This window comes from Camellia sinensis, chromosome 2, assembly GCF_055761805.1.
Source record: "Camellia sinensis isolate YWXY chromosome 2, ASM5576180v1, whole genome shotgun sequence".
In the NCBI taxonomy this organism is placed as follows: domain Eukaryota; kingdom Viridiplantae; phylum Streptophyta; class Magnoliopsida; order Ericales; family Theaceae; genus Camellia; species Camellia sinensis.
The window spans coordinates 202,970,641-202,987,512 of record NC_138962.1 but is presented as its reverse complement, the minus strand read 5'-3'; the positions used below and the strand labels follow the sequence as shown (position 1 = coordinate 202,987,512).

Genomic DNA, 16,872 nt, shown 5'->3' with positions numbered 1-16,872 from the left:
TAACCCTCCCGGGGCGTTCGGGGGACGTCTACAGGTGCCATTTGAATTCAAGGTTGACCCCACTGCACTGAAGGTCAACAAGCTAGAAAAGCTTTTCAAGCGGGCACAGGGTGTGAATTCAATCCTTGACATCAAAGATGGATACACTAACTCCGCAGTAACTTTGCCAGACAAATTCAAGATGCCTCACATAGATCGGTTTGATGGTTCTGGGGATCCCATGGTCTATCTGCGGTTATTTTCAGACATCCTACGGCCAATGGGCCTTACCAAACTTCAAAACCTGTTGCTTTTCGGCCGGACCTTGTCAGGAATAACGGCAATCTGGTATGCAAAACTCGAGGACTCTGTGAAGCGGAGTTGGAAGGAAATGACTGAAGCCTTCATCTCATAGCACTCCTATAATACCCAGATCAATGTTAAAACCCCGAGATCTTGAAGCAACCCGTTAGGATTTGGATTTTTCAAAATCGATTTTCCAAAAGATTTGTCGGATTTGGACTCTTTGGTGATTATCAATTTCATATTGTACTTATGAGATTAGATTCCGAACCGCAAGGAGTCCAAACTGTAGGGCTTCTTTCAAACTTCCGACAGAGGGCACGAAAAAGCCGAGCTACACTCCACTAGTCAAAAAACGCAAAACCCTTTTCTCATTCTTTCAATCAAAACAGAAGTTGAGTAGTACAACATCCAATGTTGTTGAAACCTCATTTCCTGATGTGCAACCAACTTCCATGCCTCAAGCAAATAAATGAAGTGAATTTGATTCAACTGTTGTTAAACAGGATCCTGGTTTACGCTTGCAAATTTGTGAATATTTGGTTAATCAACGGGATGAGGTTAGATGAGCTTATGTGAACTTGGGGCCTTATCAACCTAAACTTGAGTATGCTAGGTCCTCATTTGGAAAGCAGAATCGCTGATTCCAACATATTTGGTTTTTTTTGGCTAGAGTATTCTCCTTCAAAGGATAAAGCATATAGTTTTTCATGCTTTTTGTTTGATCAGCCAAATAAGTCAATCAGTCATTTTGTACTTGTTGATGAGGGGTTTAACAATTGGAAGAGAGTAAATGATGGATCCAAACGTATTTTTTTGCTTCATGTCGGACTCACATCTTCATCGCATAGTCATTGTGTTATTAGTCATGACAATTTAAAGAAAGCTTCCCAACAAATTGAAAAAGTGTTGAATGTGCAATCAAAAGAAGAAATTTTGAAAAATTGAATGTGGGTAAAGGAAACAATTGAAACTATTCAAGTACTTGCTCTTCAAGGACTTGGTTTTAGAGGTCATGATGAAGGCTCAACTTCATTGAATCAAGGTAATCTAATTGACTTATTAAAGTTCAAGGCGAGAGGGAATGATGCACTTGAGAGCATTATATTAAAGAATGCTCCACAAAATGCCAAATACACTTCTTCGAAGCTCCAAAAGGAGATTTTACATATACTTGCTAACAGAGTTATGAATATGATTTTTGATTAAGTTGCAGGAGGTTATTTTTGTATTTTTGTTGATGAATCTCAAGACGAGTCTAAAAAAGAACATATGGCCCTTATTTTGATATACATCAAGAATGATGGTTTGCTAGGGGAACGGTTCTTTGATATCGTGGGTGTTGAAATACATCTACATTGACTCTTAAAAAAGAGATATCGAATATCCTTTCTCGATTTAATCTCCCTATTCAAAACATTCATGGTCAAGGGTATGATGGTGTTAGTAGTATGCATGGTGAATGGAATGGACTTCAAGCTTTATTTCTTAAAGATTGCCCATATGCATATTATGTACATTGCTTTGTACATCGTCTGCAATTGGCCTTAATTACGGCAGCAAAAGATGAGCCTAATGTTTGGTAATTTTTTTTCTCACTTGAGTTGTATTGTCAATCTTGTTTTTTCTTCTCCAAAGAGCCTTGGTGAGTTAAAATCTTTTCATAGGAGTGAGGTTGAAAATATGTTGGCTAGTGGTGAGCGTTAATCTGGTAAAAGGACCAATCAAATAAGTACCTTGCATCGAGCTGGAGCTACTCATTGGAGCTCGCATTATGACTCTGTTAAAAACTTGATTGATATGTATGAGGCATCTTGTGTAGTTGTTGAAGGTCTCAAGAAGAGTACAAATCAACAAATTCGCAGGCAAGCTAATGGTATTTACAAAGTAATGAAGAGTTTTGAATTCATATTCGTCTTGCACTTGATGGACAACATTTTGGGAATCGTGAATACACTTTGTCAAGCCTTGCAACAGAAAACTCAAGACATCTTAAATGCGATGAAATTAGTCTCCATAACAAAAGCTCTACTTCAAAAACTTAGACAAGATGGTTGGGATATTTTTCTTGCAAATGTGGTGTCATTTTGTAATCAACATAACATTGAGGTGCATGATATGAGTTCTCCTTATGAGGAGGGTACATGCCATCGTCGTCAACAAGATCACATTACAATTGTGCATCGTCATCACTTTGACATATTCAACTCTAAAGTTGATTTTCAATTGATAGAGTTAGAACACAGATTTAATGATGGGGTAGTGGAACTTCTTTCTCTTAGCTCGGCTTTGGATTCTAGTGACAATTTTAGATCTTTTAATGTGGATAATATTTGCAATCTTACCGAGAAATTTTATCCCTAAGATTTCACTTCTCAGGACATCCATGCTTTGAGATGTCAATTAATGCATTATAAGCTTGATGTTGTTTGTGATCCTGAGTTTCATAAGACATCCACCCTTGTCGATTTGTGCCAAGAACTATTTGTGACAAGAAAGTTCGAGCATTACACCACGATCCACAAATTGATTTGCCTTGTGTCAACCCTTCCTGTTTCTACGGCGACTATAGAAAGAGCATTTTCGGGTATGAAGCATGTTAAAACTGCTATTCGTAATTCAATGGGAGATGAGTTTCTTGCCAATTGCTTGTCTCTCTACCTTGAACGAGACCTTACTTTGAAAATTGATTTACATTCTGTAATTGATGAATTCAAATCTTTAAAGACTCATCAAGCACAACTTTGTTAGATTGTTTTTAATCAATAAATTTAGATATTAATCTAGATTATATTATTAAATTTTCTTTTTTCTTATGAGGTTATACTTAAAATATATTGTATAATTTTATCTAATTATTAGCCTACCACATTGACGAATCCTGGGTCCGCCCTTGCAAGGAGGTGACTTTTTCAAGGACGAGGAAAATCCCAAGAGGAGATCAACCTCTCGTCTAACCCTTCTTCTTAGCCATACCTAACCAATGATCTCCAATCATCCCAAGGGGTCAAGGGTAGTCCCAGAGGACATTCTGCCATAGAAGGGTCACGGGTAGTTCAAGAGAACGCCCTGCCGCAAATATTGTCGAGTCTCAGGGACCCCCTAGATCGTGTCGCCTTGACTTGGATATAGGCTAGTTTAACTGAAGAGTGAATTTATCTCCACTCACCGTCCCCGAGATTGGGTCCTTTGTTCGGACTCCATTACGCCCATGGTTCTGGTGCGTAGATCCCGGAAAGCTTCAAGTCTGCAAGTGTTCTCAGGCTCATTAATGGAGCGGCTTTTAGATTGCGTCCGAATCCGTTCGAAGTCAAGTGCTTTGGATCTCTAGGTTCGTGGATCCGAACCCTTTTGAGTCCGAGCTTAAATAGGTCTCTAGGTTTGTGGTTCTGAACCCTTTCAAGACTAAGCAAATACCTTAGAGAATAGATCTCCTTCGAGGGTTTCATCTCTTTTGAAAGCAACAGTTAACCTCATCGGACACCCGTATGATCTGGACCTCCTCGAATGGGCTTGTTGAGCTTTCTTTAGAGATATATGCTTGAAATGTATCCTCTTCAGGGCAATTTGTTGAATTTCATGTGGGCCTGTTCAATAGAATTCACTTGGCCCATTTGGCAATAATTTCTCGAAGCTCACCAATTTTTGGGCTTTTCGATTGTGCCCAATTAATTAGTGGGCTCAAGTTAACCCCTCTTACAGATGCAATGGTTATAGGGAATGAGAAAAGTAGCAAGAGAGGCAATAGTATTGGTGGGCCGGTTGACGTGGTAGGGAATAGGTGGATTGTAAACGTGATATGTTTGCAATTTTATCTCTACATTTTTGCATAATTTTATGAATAAGAAAGATAAATTGAATTTAAAAGTTGATTAGTAGTTATATACAATTTGGGAAGTTTTAAATTAATGAAATTGCAATTTTTTTTAAAAAAAAATTTGTGAGTAGTAGCAATCTTATAGAAATTCTAAAAAGGAAAAAAAAAAGTGAAAAAAATTGGAAAAACGCCAACACCAAATTAGTTTTGTACACTTGATATAATAGAATAAATATTCATAATCTCTCATTGTAAATGAAATTGAAAACCACCATAGAAATTTGATTAATAAGAAATCATTGGACATCAATGACAAACATTGAAACTCATCACAATTATTCTTATGACAATTACAAAAAGAAAGACAACTCTACATGGAAATTATGAAAATACATATATATATATATATTTTGTAAAAACGATACAGCAATAGTTATTAAGAAGCACACCAAATTTGCACCACATTTTATTCTCTCTTATAAAATCCTTATTTTGGTGCAAGAAAATAAATGGCTTGCCATGGAGAACTTAACCCATGCATGCAGACGTAAATCAAAGGCTGAGTGTGAATGGCACGTTGTTGGCCGGCAACTACGTGTTGCCAGAGATAAAGCTCCCAACTGTATATTGGGAAGCTCCAGTGGCGCTAATTATGACACGGTAGCCACCCCATTTCACCCTGTTAGCAGTGGAGGAGCCAGGACCAGTGTTCATGTACTCTTCATAATACAAAGTACTTAGAGCAAAATTGTCACTCCATGGCATCCACCCTGTCGGGTCAGTCAATCCATCGAGGAATGTCTTCATATAGATTGTGCGTGAGTACTGCTTACATGGATGACCAAGGTATGTCGTAACTGAACTTTGCACTGGCTTCAAATCTGAAGCTGTAGTAACTTTGCAATTGTGGATTGAAATTCCAGTGTTTTGGTTAGGGTCAGTCCTGCCCTGGGCAGTTATGGCGTTTGTCTTGATAGGGGGGATTTGAGCATATTTGTTGTAATTTGGGAAGATAACAACGGCATTTCCAAAAATAAAGTCTACAGTTCCATAAATGTCGCATTTTCTAAAGAATTGTCATTGAGAGTGGACATAATTGTTTGATTTGTTTTTCTAAAAAAATTTTGAGAAAAATACTCTACAAACAAATTTTCAAGAGTAATCAAACTAAACCACTTTTTTCAAAAAAAATCTCAAAATTTTGTTTGATTACCTACTTTCTAAAATCACTTTCTTTCTCATACACATCAAATTAATTACTTTTTTTAAAACTTTCTCCCCAAAACAATTTTTCAAAATTATTTCTGAAAAAAGGCAAACCAAACAAGTTTTCGTACTTTTTATCTCAAAAACTACTCTACAAACACAAACCAAATAAGCCGTGTCTTGGTAGCCTTCAAAACTACACTGATAGAATATTGAGAGGTCGGACCCTGACCGGAGTGCCACAGCCTATTGGTTCACTGCTCCGGCTGTGTTCTTAATTGTAATGCCCTGTACTATAAACTTATCTCCAACTACAGATATTACTTCTATTTTACTCATTGTGTCATTTTAATCCATACACTTTCAATTAACTCACTTTTGACCCCATCATTTTTGTCCTTACACTTTCAATTGCCTCAATTATGAACAAATTACATATGTGTAGACACCCCATTTTTGACCGACCTTAAGACTCAGACGTCATGGATTGAGCGCTCGGTGATGACGCATGTTGTACTCGTTCTGAGGTTATAGAGTCTCGACTGAAAGCCTTGCCTCCAGACCTCGGGACTCTTTTGTGCTTTGCCTCAGTTTGCGAACCAGGTTCTGTTTTCTCTTCCTGAAGGGAAGGAGATGTCTCGTAGATCATCTCTCAGCGGCCGTAGGCTACTTTTCGTGGTCGTAGGCCACTTTTCCCGTTTGGAGACCAGTTTCCGGTTTTTGGAGCCGTCGGCCGCGCGCCTCGGTTCGGGAACGCTTAACTTTCTCCGTTTGCTCCGATTTTTGGCACACACCTTGCTTCCTCTCTCTAGAGGGACACTGTGGCCCGGGAGACCACCTTTGTGGTCGCACACCACTTTCGATGCTTAACGGCCTATTTTCGGGGCACCCGGCTGCGCGTTTTGACCCCCGAACCCTTGTTTTGCATCCGTCTTGGTTCATTTTTGGCATGGACCTTGTTTTCATTGTTTGGAAGGTGGTACAAGGGTGGGAGACCACCTTTTCTCCTTGGAGACCACTTTTCTACCGCTGGCCAGTTTTCTTAACAGGTAACTGGTCTCCCTCATTTTTGGGCCACAATTGCTGGTCTCCCACCACACCACTAGTTTGCATTCAGTTGGGAGACCACCAAATGGGGCTGCCGACCACCTTTCATGGAGTTGGACTTTTTGAACTGGCTGGCTAACCACCTAAAGTGGTTGGCTGACCACCTGAACTGGTTAGCCCCTTTCCTTCTATTTTGTCTCAGTGAGTTGATTCCAGTTGTGCCAGCTGGGAGGCACAGACTGCATCCTCCATACACGTGTATGGAGGATCTTTGCCCTTGTTTTTTAGCTTCTTGGAGAAGCTTTGGTCTCTTTTGGCTATAAGAGAGGCCCTCCTCTCCCTTGGTTAGGGTTCAGAAAATTGGTCTAAGGCAAAGTATATCTCTCTCTCTATATCTCTACACTTAGGCTTAGAAAGTGCTTGGTTCTTGCACCTTTGCACACCGCCTCCTAGCCTAACACCTTCACCATTGCTTTGAGGTCTTTGGAGGTCATTTTAAGAGGCTAATGGTCTGGTTTTTGGGTCCAGAAGTTGCTGTCCTTTTGTGCTACAAGGGTAACACACCATTTCCCTCTTTTTAGAATTATTTTGATCCATCTCTTAGCCATACTTTCAAGCATATTTGAGCTTTGGTGTAAACTGAAAAAAGTCTTATTTTGAGGCCCTTAATATGTTTGTTTAAGATCATTTTTCTGTTGGGGGTCATCTACCCCCTTGCATGCTTTATGTTGCCTTGTTTTGAGCCATGCCCTAAGGCTTTTGTATTGAGCTTTGCTTGGCCCTTTAGCCACTGAAATCCAGCGGATTTTTAGTGGTTGGGATGTAGTTTTGAGGGCCAAAATCAGAGAGGGGTGACCCTCTCACTTCTTGTTTTGTTTTCTAGCATATTTGGCCTAGCGAAGGAGCCCTTATTTTCACACCTCCAAGCCTTGTTTCAGGCCCTTTTTTGTGAGTTTTAGGGCCTGCCTAGGCTCTGTCCGGAGTTGGTTTTGTCACCTTGGGTGTGTCCCTTGCATGTGTAGAATAACCTCTCTTATAACTTATCAAAGGAGCATGTCATTCTTGCATGCATTAACCATGTTTTAGTGGGTTTTTGGGCTTTATTTGGCATGTCATACCTCTGACTTTTTTTGGTTTAGTGGCCTCTTGATTTCCTCACATGCTTGTAGTGCAAATCCTCTTTACTAGCTTACATTGCATGCTATTTTGGCCTTTGATTCTAGCACTTTTTGGCCATGTCTTAAACTGATTTTGTGCATGTTTTGGACTGCCTTAGCTCTATTTTTAGGCCTCATGGTCGAATGATGTTTTCTATGCATGGTTGTCGTTCAATACCCTTGCCTAGCTTTGAGTTTTGAAGCCTCTTGCATGCCTAACTTGAGTGGTTTTCATGTTTTGGCATCATTGAACATGTTATTTCAGAACCTATACTTGCGACATATTCCCATTTTTTTCACTCTTTAAATGTGTTTGAGAGTCATGCTTAAATACCTCATTTATGGGCCATTACATGAGCTCTATTTCCATGCCTTTCGAGTCATCATTTGAGTCCATTTTCCTACTGTTTTGGGCCAGCATAGGGACTGTTTGGGGTTGGTTTGGTCATTTGTGCATCGCTTTGCATACCTCTAGTGTAATGCACTTCACTAGTTTCGGTAATTGTGCCATCCAACATGCATCAGGTGAGTTGTTTGCATGATTCGGGACCATCTTGCATGTTATTTCAGAGTTGGAACATGTGTTATTGTATGCCATATTTCATCCTTACCATGCTTTGGTGGAGTCACACTTTGTGCCTTAGGTTTGGTCCCTTGCATTTGTGCATGTTTGCATGTGTGTTGTTGCTTCATTTTCATCATGTATGGCCACTGATTTGAGTGTGGCTGAGGTCCATTCATTTTAATTTAAGTCCATCTTGCATTGTATATGCCATTTAGTCCATGTTGTTACATGATTGACCATTGCATTGTTTATGCCTTGATCATTTCATTGTTAGTCTCCATGTGTGCATTGCGTATGCCATATAGTTTTCATGTGCATTGAGTATGCCATTGATTATTTCATAGTATTGTGTATGCTAGTAGCATGTTTGTATATCATCATTTGCATGTTTGCATCATTTAGTGGCATTATGTTTAGGTTGCATGTTAGAGTTGCATTCATCCATGCCATGTGTATTGCATTGTGTTTGGAGTAGGGTTTAGTCCAGACACAGGAAATGAGGGACGCTTCATACTTCAAGTGACCAAACGTGCCTCGATTCTCGGTCGCTGACACTTTGGATTACCCATGATGGAGTTGAGGCCTTGTTGTGTTTATATGTGCGTTCATTTTACATTAAGTCGTGCAATCCGACTTCTCGGCCATCATGCATCAAGATGCGTGATTGGTGGCACGAGGATTGAGGAGTACACTCCCTAGAGCTTATGCAATGACGGGGAGAGTAGTTGTGCACACATATGTTGAAAATACTTTGTCATGCCCCTTTCTTGCTCTCTGTTGCAGCAAACCGAAAGCCAACAGCAAAATCTGGTCGGTAGTATCCCTACAGTATGGTGGAGTTTCAGCCTTCTGGAGTTTTGTTTAGTATTCTGGGACCAGTTGCAAACAGAGGCAAACCGGGGCATTGCGATGGATTTTCCGGCAAGGCGACTCGAGCATGCATGCATTCCTTATCATTCAAGACCGAGCTGAGGCAGTCCATGTCATATGTTTTGCATGCTAGCTTATTTATGTTAGTTAATTTGTTAATTAATTAGGGTTGTGTAATAATTAACTGTAATTCGTTATTCATTCGGTTGTGTATTACTTATTCGGACCCTCTGAGGAGGGCTAAGTTATAATAAGTGTGCATATGTGTGATGTATGTCTACCAACCCCACGTCTTTCTCCTTTTTATTTACCAGCTTATGATGGTTAGTTTTAGGGCACGTTTAAATTAGCATCCTTATGCTTGTATGTTTGCATCCATTTATCTGTCTTGCATGCATCGGGCTCGGCGCATCATACTAACTGCATTGTATTTCAATTCCGAGTTGAATACGTGTATCAGTTTTTTGCATTTCATATGCCATTTTAGAATAGCCGAGCCTATCTTAGTTGCATTTTTGCATGTGTTGCATTAGGCATTTCAGCATAGTTAGGATTCATGCATGATTTCTAATTAGCTTCTCTCTTTGGCTCGGAGTACTCTGTAAGTGTTTATGCTTTAGCATCCGTGCATGTGTGTGAGTGACTGCCATGATAGCATTCTTACCATGAGGCTATGTGCTTATGTGATATAACTGCCTGAATGCCTATGGGTGAAGGTTGGCTTGTTTGAATTGGAATAATTCTTTGAAACCTGTGTTTTAGCATACTTGCGAGTAGCAAACTTCAATCTATCTTCAAAACAGACCGATATGCGATGTTTTTGTTCCAACTTAGGCAATCTAGTCTATACTTGTATGCTGTGCGCATCACATAGTAATTCTAGGCTAATAACCGGAATAAGAGCACATGGTGTTTTCAAAACTTGATATCATTGTTAGTAGAGGCCGATCTTTGATCGGGCGAGCAGGGGTGCTCACAAAGTGACCTTCCCCAATCGTACCCAAGTTCTCGAGCCGAGGCTACTTTGGCGATGACGGACACGTGGCCTTAGGCACGAGTCAGGGTTTCCTAAATTCTCCAAAATAAAATATTTAGGTGGCAACTCTGTATCTAGGAAAGCAGTCCATGTTTGGCACTTCTTTCTAAAAATTTGTTTTTCAAAATGATTTGCCGAATTTGGACTCTTTGATGATACATCGGTCTTGCATTGCACTCTGCGAGATTAGATACAGGACCGTGACATTGAGTCCTGAACTGTAGTGAGCCTAATGAACAAAACGGGATTCCCTCCCGGGACGTTCGGGGACGTCTACAGTTTCTGGCGACTCCGCTGGGGATTTAGAGAACTTGACTCGAACTCATGATATCCTATTTTGATTACACTAATGTGTTTCTTTGCATTGCATTTGCATTGGTGCGCCTAGGACACCGTGTTTGCCATCTGCTATTCTTGAACGGTTTGCCGGAGGCTCATGTAGACGTCTCCGAATGCCCCGGGAGGATGAGTCCCGTTCTGTTCATTTGGGCTCACTACAAGTTCGGACTCTCAAATTGTCACGGTTCTAAACTTGAACCAAAGAGTCCAAATCCGGCAAATCATTTTGAGAAAACAAATTTTGAAAGAAGTTCCAAACATGGACTGCTTTGCTAGATACAGAGTCGCCACCTAAATGTTTTATTTTGGGAAAATTTAGGAAACCCTGACTCGTTGCCTAAGGCCACGTGTCCGTCATCACCAAAGTTGCTTCGGCTCGGGAACTTGGGTACGATCGGGGAAGGTCACTTCGTGAGCACCCCCGCTCACCCGATCAAAGATCGGCCTCTACTAACCATGATATCTAGTTTTGAAAACTTTTTGCATTCTTATTCCAGTTATTAGCCCAGATTTACTAGGTGATGCACACAGCATAAAAGTATAGACTGGATCGTCTGAATTGGAACAAAACATTTCATGTTTATTTTTGAAAGTGATTTGATGGTGCTACCCGCACGTAGGCTAAGACGTGGATTTGCCACTCTCGGGTGGGCATAGAAAAACATGATTTTGCCACTATCTAGTGGGCTTAAAACTCACAGTAAATGCATTTATTCCAATTCAAATAATCCAACCTTCACCCACAGGCGTTTAGGCAGTTATATCACATAAGCATATAGCCTCATGGTAAGCATACTATCATGGCAGTCACTCACACACATGCAAGGATGTTAAAGCATAAACACTTATCGAGTACTCCAAGCCAAAACAAAAGCTATGTTAGAAATCCATGCATGATCCTAACTATACAGAAATGCCTAATGCAACACATGCAAAATGCAACTAAGATAGGCTCGACTATTCTAAAGATGGCATGTGAAATGCTACAACTAACATGTATTCAACTTGGGATTGAGATACAAATGCAGTTAGTATGATGCGCCGAGCTCGGTGCATGCAAGACAGATGAATGAATGCAAACATGCTATCATACTGTATGCTAATTGAAACATGCCCTAATCTAACTATCATAAGCTGATAAATAAAAGGGAGAAAGACGTGGGGTTGGAAGACATACATCACACATACGCACACTTATTACAACATTGCCCTCGCGCAGAGGGTCCGAATAAATAATACAGTCCCAAATAAATAATTACAGTCCAAATAAATGCAAAACCCTAATTAATTAACAAATTAATCTAGGAGAGTAGTAAATTGGCACGCAAATCCATGGACTACCTCAGCTCTGTTCCGAATGATGGATGATGCATGCTCGAGTTGCCTTGCGCGGAAATCCATTGCGATGCCCCGATTCGCCTCTGTTTGTAATTGTTCTCGGGATGCGTGCCAAGCTCCGGAAGGCTGCCGATTTCTGATTTGCTGCAACAAAGAGCAACACAGGGGCATGGCAAAGTATTTTCACATATGTATGTATGACTACTCTTCAGGGAGTGTAGTCCTCGATCCTCGTGCCACCAATCACGCATCTCAATGCATGATGGTCGAGGAGTCGATTTGCACGACTCAATATGAAATGAATGCACATATGGACACAACAAGGCCTAAACTCCATCATGGGTAATCCAGAGTGCCGGCGACTGGGAATTGAGACACGTTCCGTCACTCGGAGTACGAAACATCCCTCATTTCCCGTGCTTGGGCTAACTCCTATCCCAAGCACTATGCAATATGCATGACATGCATGAATGTGATCCTAACATACAACCTAGCATACGCAATGCTATGAAATGGCATACACAATGCTCGATGTAACATGGCATACACAATGCTCTAACACGCAACCGAGCATACACAATTCTATGAAATGAAAAGGCATACACAATGCATAATGGACTTACCCCAACATGAGTGGACCTCATCCACACTCACATCAGTAGCCATTAGGTGAAAATGGGACTATCGAAATACGTGCACACATGCATGCAAACCGAAGACCGATCCTAAGGCACAACATGCAACTCTAACAAGGCATGGCAAGGGATGCAAGATGGCATACAAGCATGTGAATTTCAGCACTGAAACATGATGCTAAACAGCCCCGAAACATGAAAAAATGGCAGCCGATGCATGGAATGAGCCCCGAAACTCAAGACTAGGCACATGCAATGACTTATAGCTATACAAAGCATGCATTATTTGATCATGAAGTATAAAGACAGAGCCAAGGTTGTCCCAAAACATGAAGATTTCTAGTTTAAAGCATGGCCAAAAAGTGCTAGCAAGATGGACTAAAGTAGCATGCAACTTTGACTAGCAAACATGGTTTACATGGCAAGTGTGTGAAGCATATGGAATCTCACCAAACCAGAAAAAATCAGTGAACAAAACATGTGAAAATAGGCCCGAATAACCACTGAAATGAAGCCAACACATGCAAAAATGATGAGTTACTTTAGAGGGCCATGCGAGGAGTTATTAAGCACATGCAAGATAGACATTTAGCATGGCATAAAAAACTATGAAAATCAAATATGGTAGTCCTAAAACTCACCAAATTGACCCTGGAAAGTGACTTCGAAGCATGCAAGGTAGGATCTCTTTGGAAGGCCAAAAAGGCCACCAAACAAGAGAAGGAGAGAGCGGGTCACCCCCCTCTAATCTTGGCTCTCAAAATAGTGTTCTAGCCATTGAATATCCACTAGATTTCAGTGTCTAGAAGGCCAAACAAAGCATGCAATTGGGGCATAGGTGTAAGGCTTAAAACAAGGGACAATCAAGCATACAAGGAAACATGTGACCTCAAATAAGATAATACCCTCAATAAAACATGAAGATGATGTCAAAACAAGCCTTTTTACAGTTTATAACAAGTCTAAAAAATGAACATAAATAGGGCTAATCTATCATGCAAAAATGGCCCTAAAAGAGAGAATAGAGACAAGGGACAGCAGCTGGCCCCAAACAGTGAAGAGCCCTTCAACAAAGTTGAAGAGGGGCTTAAAATGAAGCACTTTACAATTTATGACCAAGTCTAAAACAGCTCACAAGTAGGGCTACAATATGATGTAAAAAGGCCCTAAAAGAGAGATATAAACAAAGAGGCAGTAGCTGGCCTCAAACAGTGAAGAGCCCTTCAACAAAGTTGAAGAGGGGTTCAAAATGAAGACCTTTAAAGTTTGGCTCGAAGCCCAGAAATGCTTACAAATAGGGCTAACATATCATGCGAAAAATAGCCATAAAAGAGGGATAAAGGGAAAGGGGTAGCAGATGGCTTCAAACAGAGAAAAACCCTTGATCAAACATGAAGATAAGCTCAAAATAAGACCATTTCTAGTTTGGGTCAGAGCCCAAAAATGCTAGAAAATATGGCTTAGATATAGAGCAAAATAAGGCAAGAAAAGAGGAGAAGAAGACTTACCCTTGAAGACCAAACTTCAGTAGCTCTTGGACCAAATTTCTGAGCTCTCAACCTCTTCAAAACAGTCCCAAAATACTGGAATGGAGGATGGAGGCCTTGTGCTATGGGTTGGTGTGTAAATGGCCAAGAACCAAGGGTGTTTTGAGGCTTGGAAAAGAGGGAGAGGGAGGATTGTATGCAATGGCCGTAAAATTTTTTTTTGTAACCCTTGGAAATGAAGGGGAGAGGCTGGTTATATAGAGGGAGAGGGGTGGAAAAAAGAGGGGAAAAACTAATTCAAATTTTCCCCCAAAAGGGAAGACCTTCGGACAGTGGGTCAAATGCAGAATAGCTGGCACAGCTGGAATACACTTGGAGAGAGGATCATGGCCGACCAAGTTCAAAAGGTTCAGGGGGCCGGCCGGCCACCTCCCATGGCCGGCCGACCAGGGGTCAAAAGGGTCAATTGGAATTGTTGGTCGGCCACCCCAAAAGGGTGGCCTCCCATGTGTGCACAACACAAATATGTGGTCAAAACCCAAAAAATGTGAACCAGGAGAGAGAAAAGCCAACTTCTTAGAGGGATTCAAAAGGGTCAGAGACAATTACTGGTCGGCCTATTCATATTGGTGGCTTCCCAGGTGTGTAAAACACAAATATGGGGTTTAGGGCTAAAGAAAGTGGCCCGGGAGTGGTCAACATTAGCTTTCTAGTGAGGAAAACGGGCGACGGAGAGCAATGAAGAAATAAAATTGGCTTTTTAGAAAAATTGCTGGCCTCCCACCCTCCTACAAGCTTTCTAACAATGAAGATAAGGTCTCCACCAAAAATGAACCAAGACAAATGCAAAACGGAGGCTCGGGGACCGAAACACGCGGCCTGGGGGCCCCGAAAACAGGCTGTTAAGCACCGGAGGTGGCGTTCGACCACGAAGTTGGTCTCTCGGGCCACAGTGTTCCTCAAAAGGGAGGAAACAAGGTGTGTGCCAAAAATCGGAGCAAACAGAGGTGGTTAGGCGGTCCCGAACCGAGGCACACGGCCGTCGGCTCCGAAAAACCGAAAACCGGAAACCGGAAACCGGGCTCCAAACGGAAAAACTGGCCTACGGCCGCGAAACGTAGCCTATGGCCACTGAGAGATGGTCTACGAGACCTCTCCCTCCCTTCGGGAAGAGAGGACAGAGAAAACAGGACCTGGTTCGCAAACCGAGGCAAAGCACAAAAGAGCCCCGAAGTCCGGAGGCAAGGCTTGTAGCCGAGGCTCTGAAACTTCTGAACGAGCACAATATGCAATATCACCAAGTGCTCAATCAGTGGCGTCTGAGTCTTAAGGTCGGTCAAAAATGGGGTGTCTACAGTTGCCCCTCTTTGACAGAACTCGGAAGTCATAAGTGACGGGAGTGAATGTCAAAGCCCAGAGACGACCCATTTTTGACAAGGCCGAAGACTTAGACAAACAGGCGAGATAAACAGAGATGTGCCCGCAACAATGAATGCGACAGTTTAAGCAGGCGAATGAAATCAAAGCAAACTACATTACATGCAGAAAGGATGCAAGAGAATTATGCAATTCTCACCACGTCTCACACGGAGAATACAATACCGTCCGCTTCGTCTGGTCGCACCAGCTTCAAATGAACCGTACATACAATATCGTGCCTCATGCTGCTGGGGATCTTTTGCTTCTTCTCGGGTGAACTGCAGGTACTACTTTTCTCCCTGACTATGGTTGCAGCTTTCCCTATTCTCCAACAAGGTGACAGACTAGGTTGGTTCAGTATCCAGAATTGAGGTGCATACACATGCTATCTCAATCTATGGGGCTGTCATACAGATTTCAAGCCAAGGATATACCCCTGGGTATTTAAACCAGAATGTTGTCTCGGAAATCCCAAACCTTTGCATTCTAGGCGTGAGCCATTCGAACTCTAGTTTCCACCGTCTCAGTTAGTCTCCTAGGAACTCACCGTAAACACAGGCAGGTGGCTATACCAGACCGCCGAAAGTCGTTCGGGCACGACAAACACCAAAGGAATTACACCTTTAGAGGATTTAAGGTCTCCTAGACCAGAAAGTGCACAAGACAGTGCGAATGATACAAAAATACAATGTGCACAAGACAGTGCGATGCAGAGTGAATGCACAAAATAGTGCTAAACAGATGTACAAAATAGTGCGATGCTAAAGGTGTACAAACCAGTACGAGCAGGGTGAATGCACAACACGGTGCGATACAGATAAGGTGCGCAAGATAGCGCGATGCTATGCACTAACAAGTGCAGGTAAGGTGCGCAAGATAGCGCGATGCGATATGCAAAGCACAAGACAGTGCGATGCGCGAAATAGCGCGATGAATGCAATGCACAAAACAGTGCGAATGAGGTGCGCAAGATAGCGCGATAAAAAAAAAAAGAAATGCATGCACAACACAAGACTTGGCACATGGCTTACGACATAGCATTCCATTCATTTGGCACACGGCTCACAACACAACACTTTGTTTGTTTGGCACGCGGCTCACAACACAATATTCTGTTCATTTGGCACGCAGCTCAAAACATAACACTCTGTTTATCTGGGCACACAGCTGTTTTGGGCACACAGCTCATTCGGGCACACAGCTCATTTCGGGCACACGGCTCATTTTCGGGCACACAGCTCATTTTCGGGCACACAGCACATAACACTGCTCAATTTGAACACTCAGTCCATAACGCAGCATTTGGTTTGCATTTTGAACACACAGCTCAAGCACTAGAATTTCTGAACACGCGGCTCAAACTTTTGGCGTGAACACGTAGCCCACATTTTTGAAACCTGAACACACAACTCAAACTTGTTGTCATGAACATGCAGCCTACATTTTCTTGAAATCTGAACACACAGCTCAAACTTGTTGTCGTGAACACACAGTTCACAGTTTTTGAAAGTTGAACACGTAGCTCAAACTTTTGAATTTCTGAACACGCGGCCCATCTTTTATTGTGAACACGCAGCACACACTTGTTGAAAGTTGAACACGCAGCTCAAGCTTTTGAACTTCTGAACACACAGCCCATTTTTTGATTGTGAACATGCGGCGCACACTCGTTGA

The 16,872-nt window shown here is 41.8% G+C and overlaps 2 protein-coding genes and 1 pseudogene across 2 annotated transcripts; 2 read left to right on the top strand and 1 right to left on the bottom strand.

The window, feature by feature from the left end:
* Nucleotides 1–2,082: 2,082 nt before the first annotated feature.
* On the top strand, nucleotides 2,083–2,646 carry LOC145819371 (uncharacterized). Its single transcript, XM_082913356.1, has one exon. The coding sequence runs from the start codon at nucleotides 2,083–2,085 to the stop codon at nucleotides 2,644–2,646; it is 564 nt and encodes a 187-aa protein (XP_082769482.1).
* A 42-nt stretch (nucleotides 2,647–2,688) lies between these two features.
* On the top strand, nucleotides 2,689–3,033 carry LOC145819370 (uncharacterized). The gene has a single exon (XM_082913355.1). It carries the CDS (start codon nucleotides 2,689–2,691, stop codon nucleotides 3,031–3,033), a length of 345 nt encoding a protein of 114 aa, XP_082769481.1.
* A 1,657-nt stretch (nucleotides 3,034–4,690) lies between these two features.
* The window catches only part of LOC145819369 (pectinesterase 2 pseudogene), a 38,187-nt pseudogene continuing 26,005 nt past the window's right edge, over nucleotides 4,691–16,872 (bottom strand).

What these genes read in the sequence shown, in the direction of transcription:
- LOC145819370 (XM_082913355.1), top strand. Translation starts at nt 2,689, where the DNA reads ATGCATTATAAGCTTGATGTTGTTTGTGATCCTGAGTTTCATAAGACA.
- LOC145819371 (XM_082913356.1), top strand. Translation starts at nt 2,083, where the DNA reads ATGTATGAGGCATCTTGTGTAGTTGTTGAAGGTCTCAAGAAGAGTACA.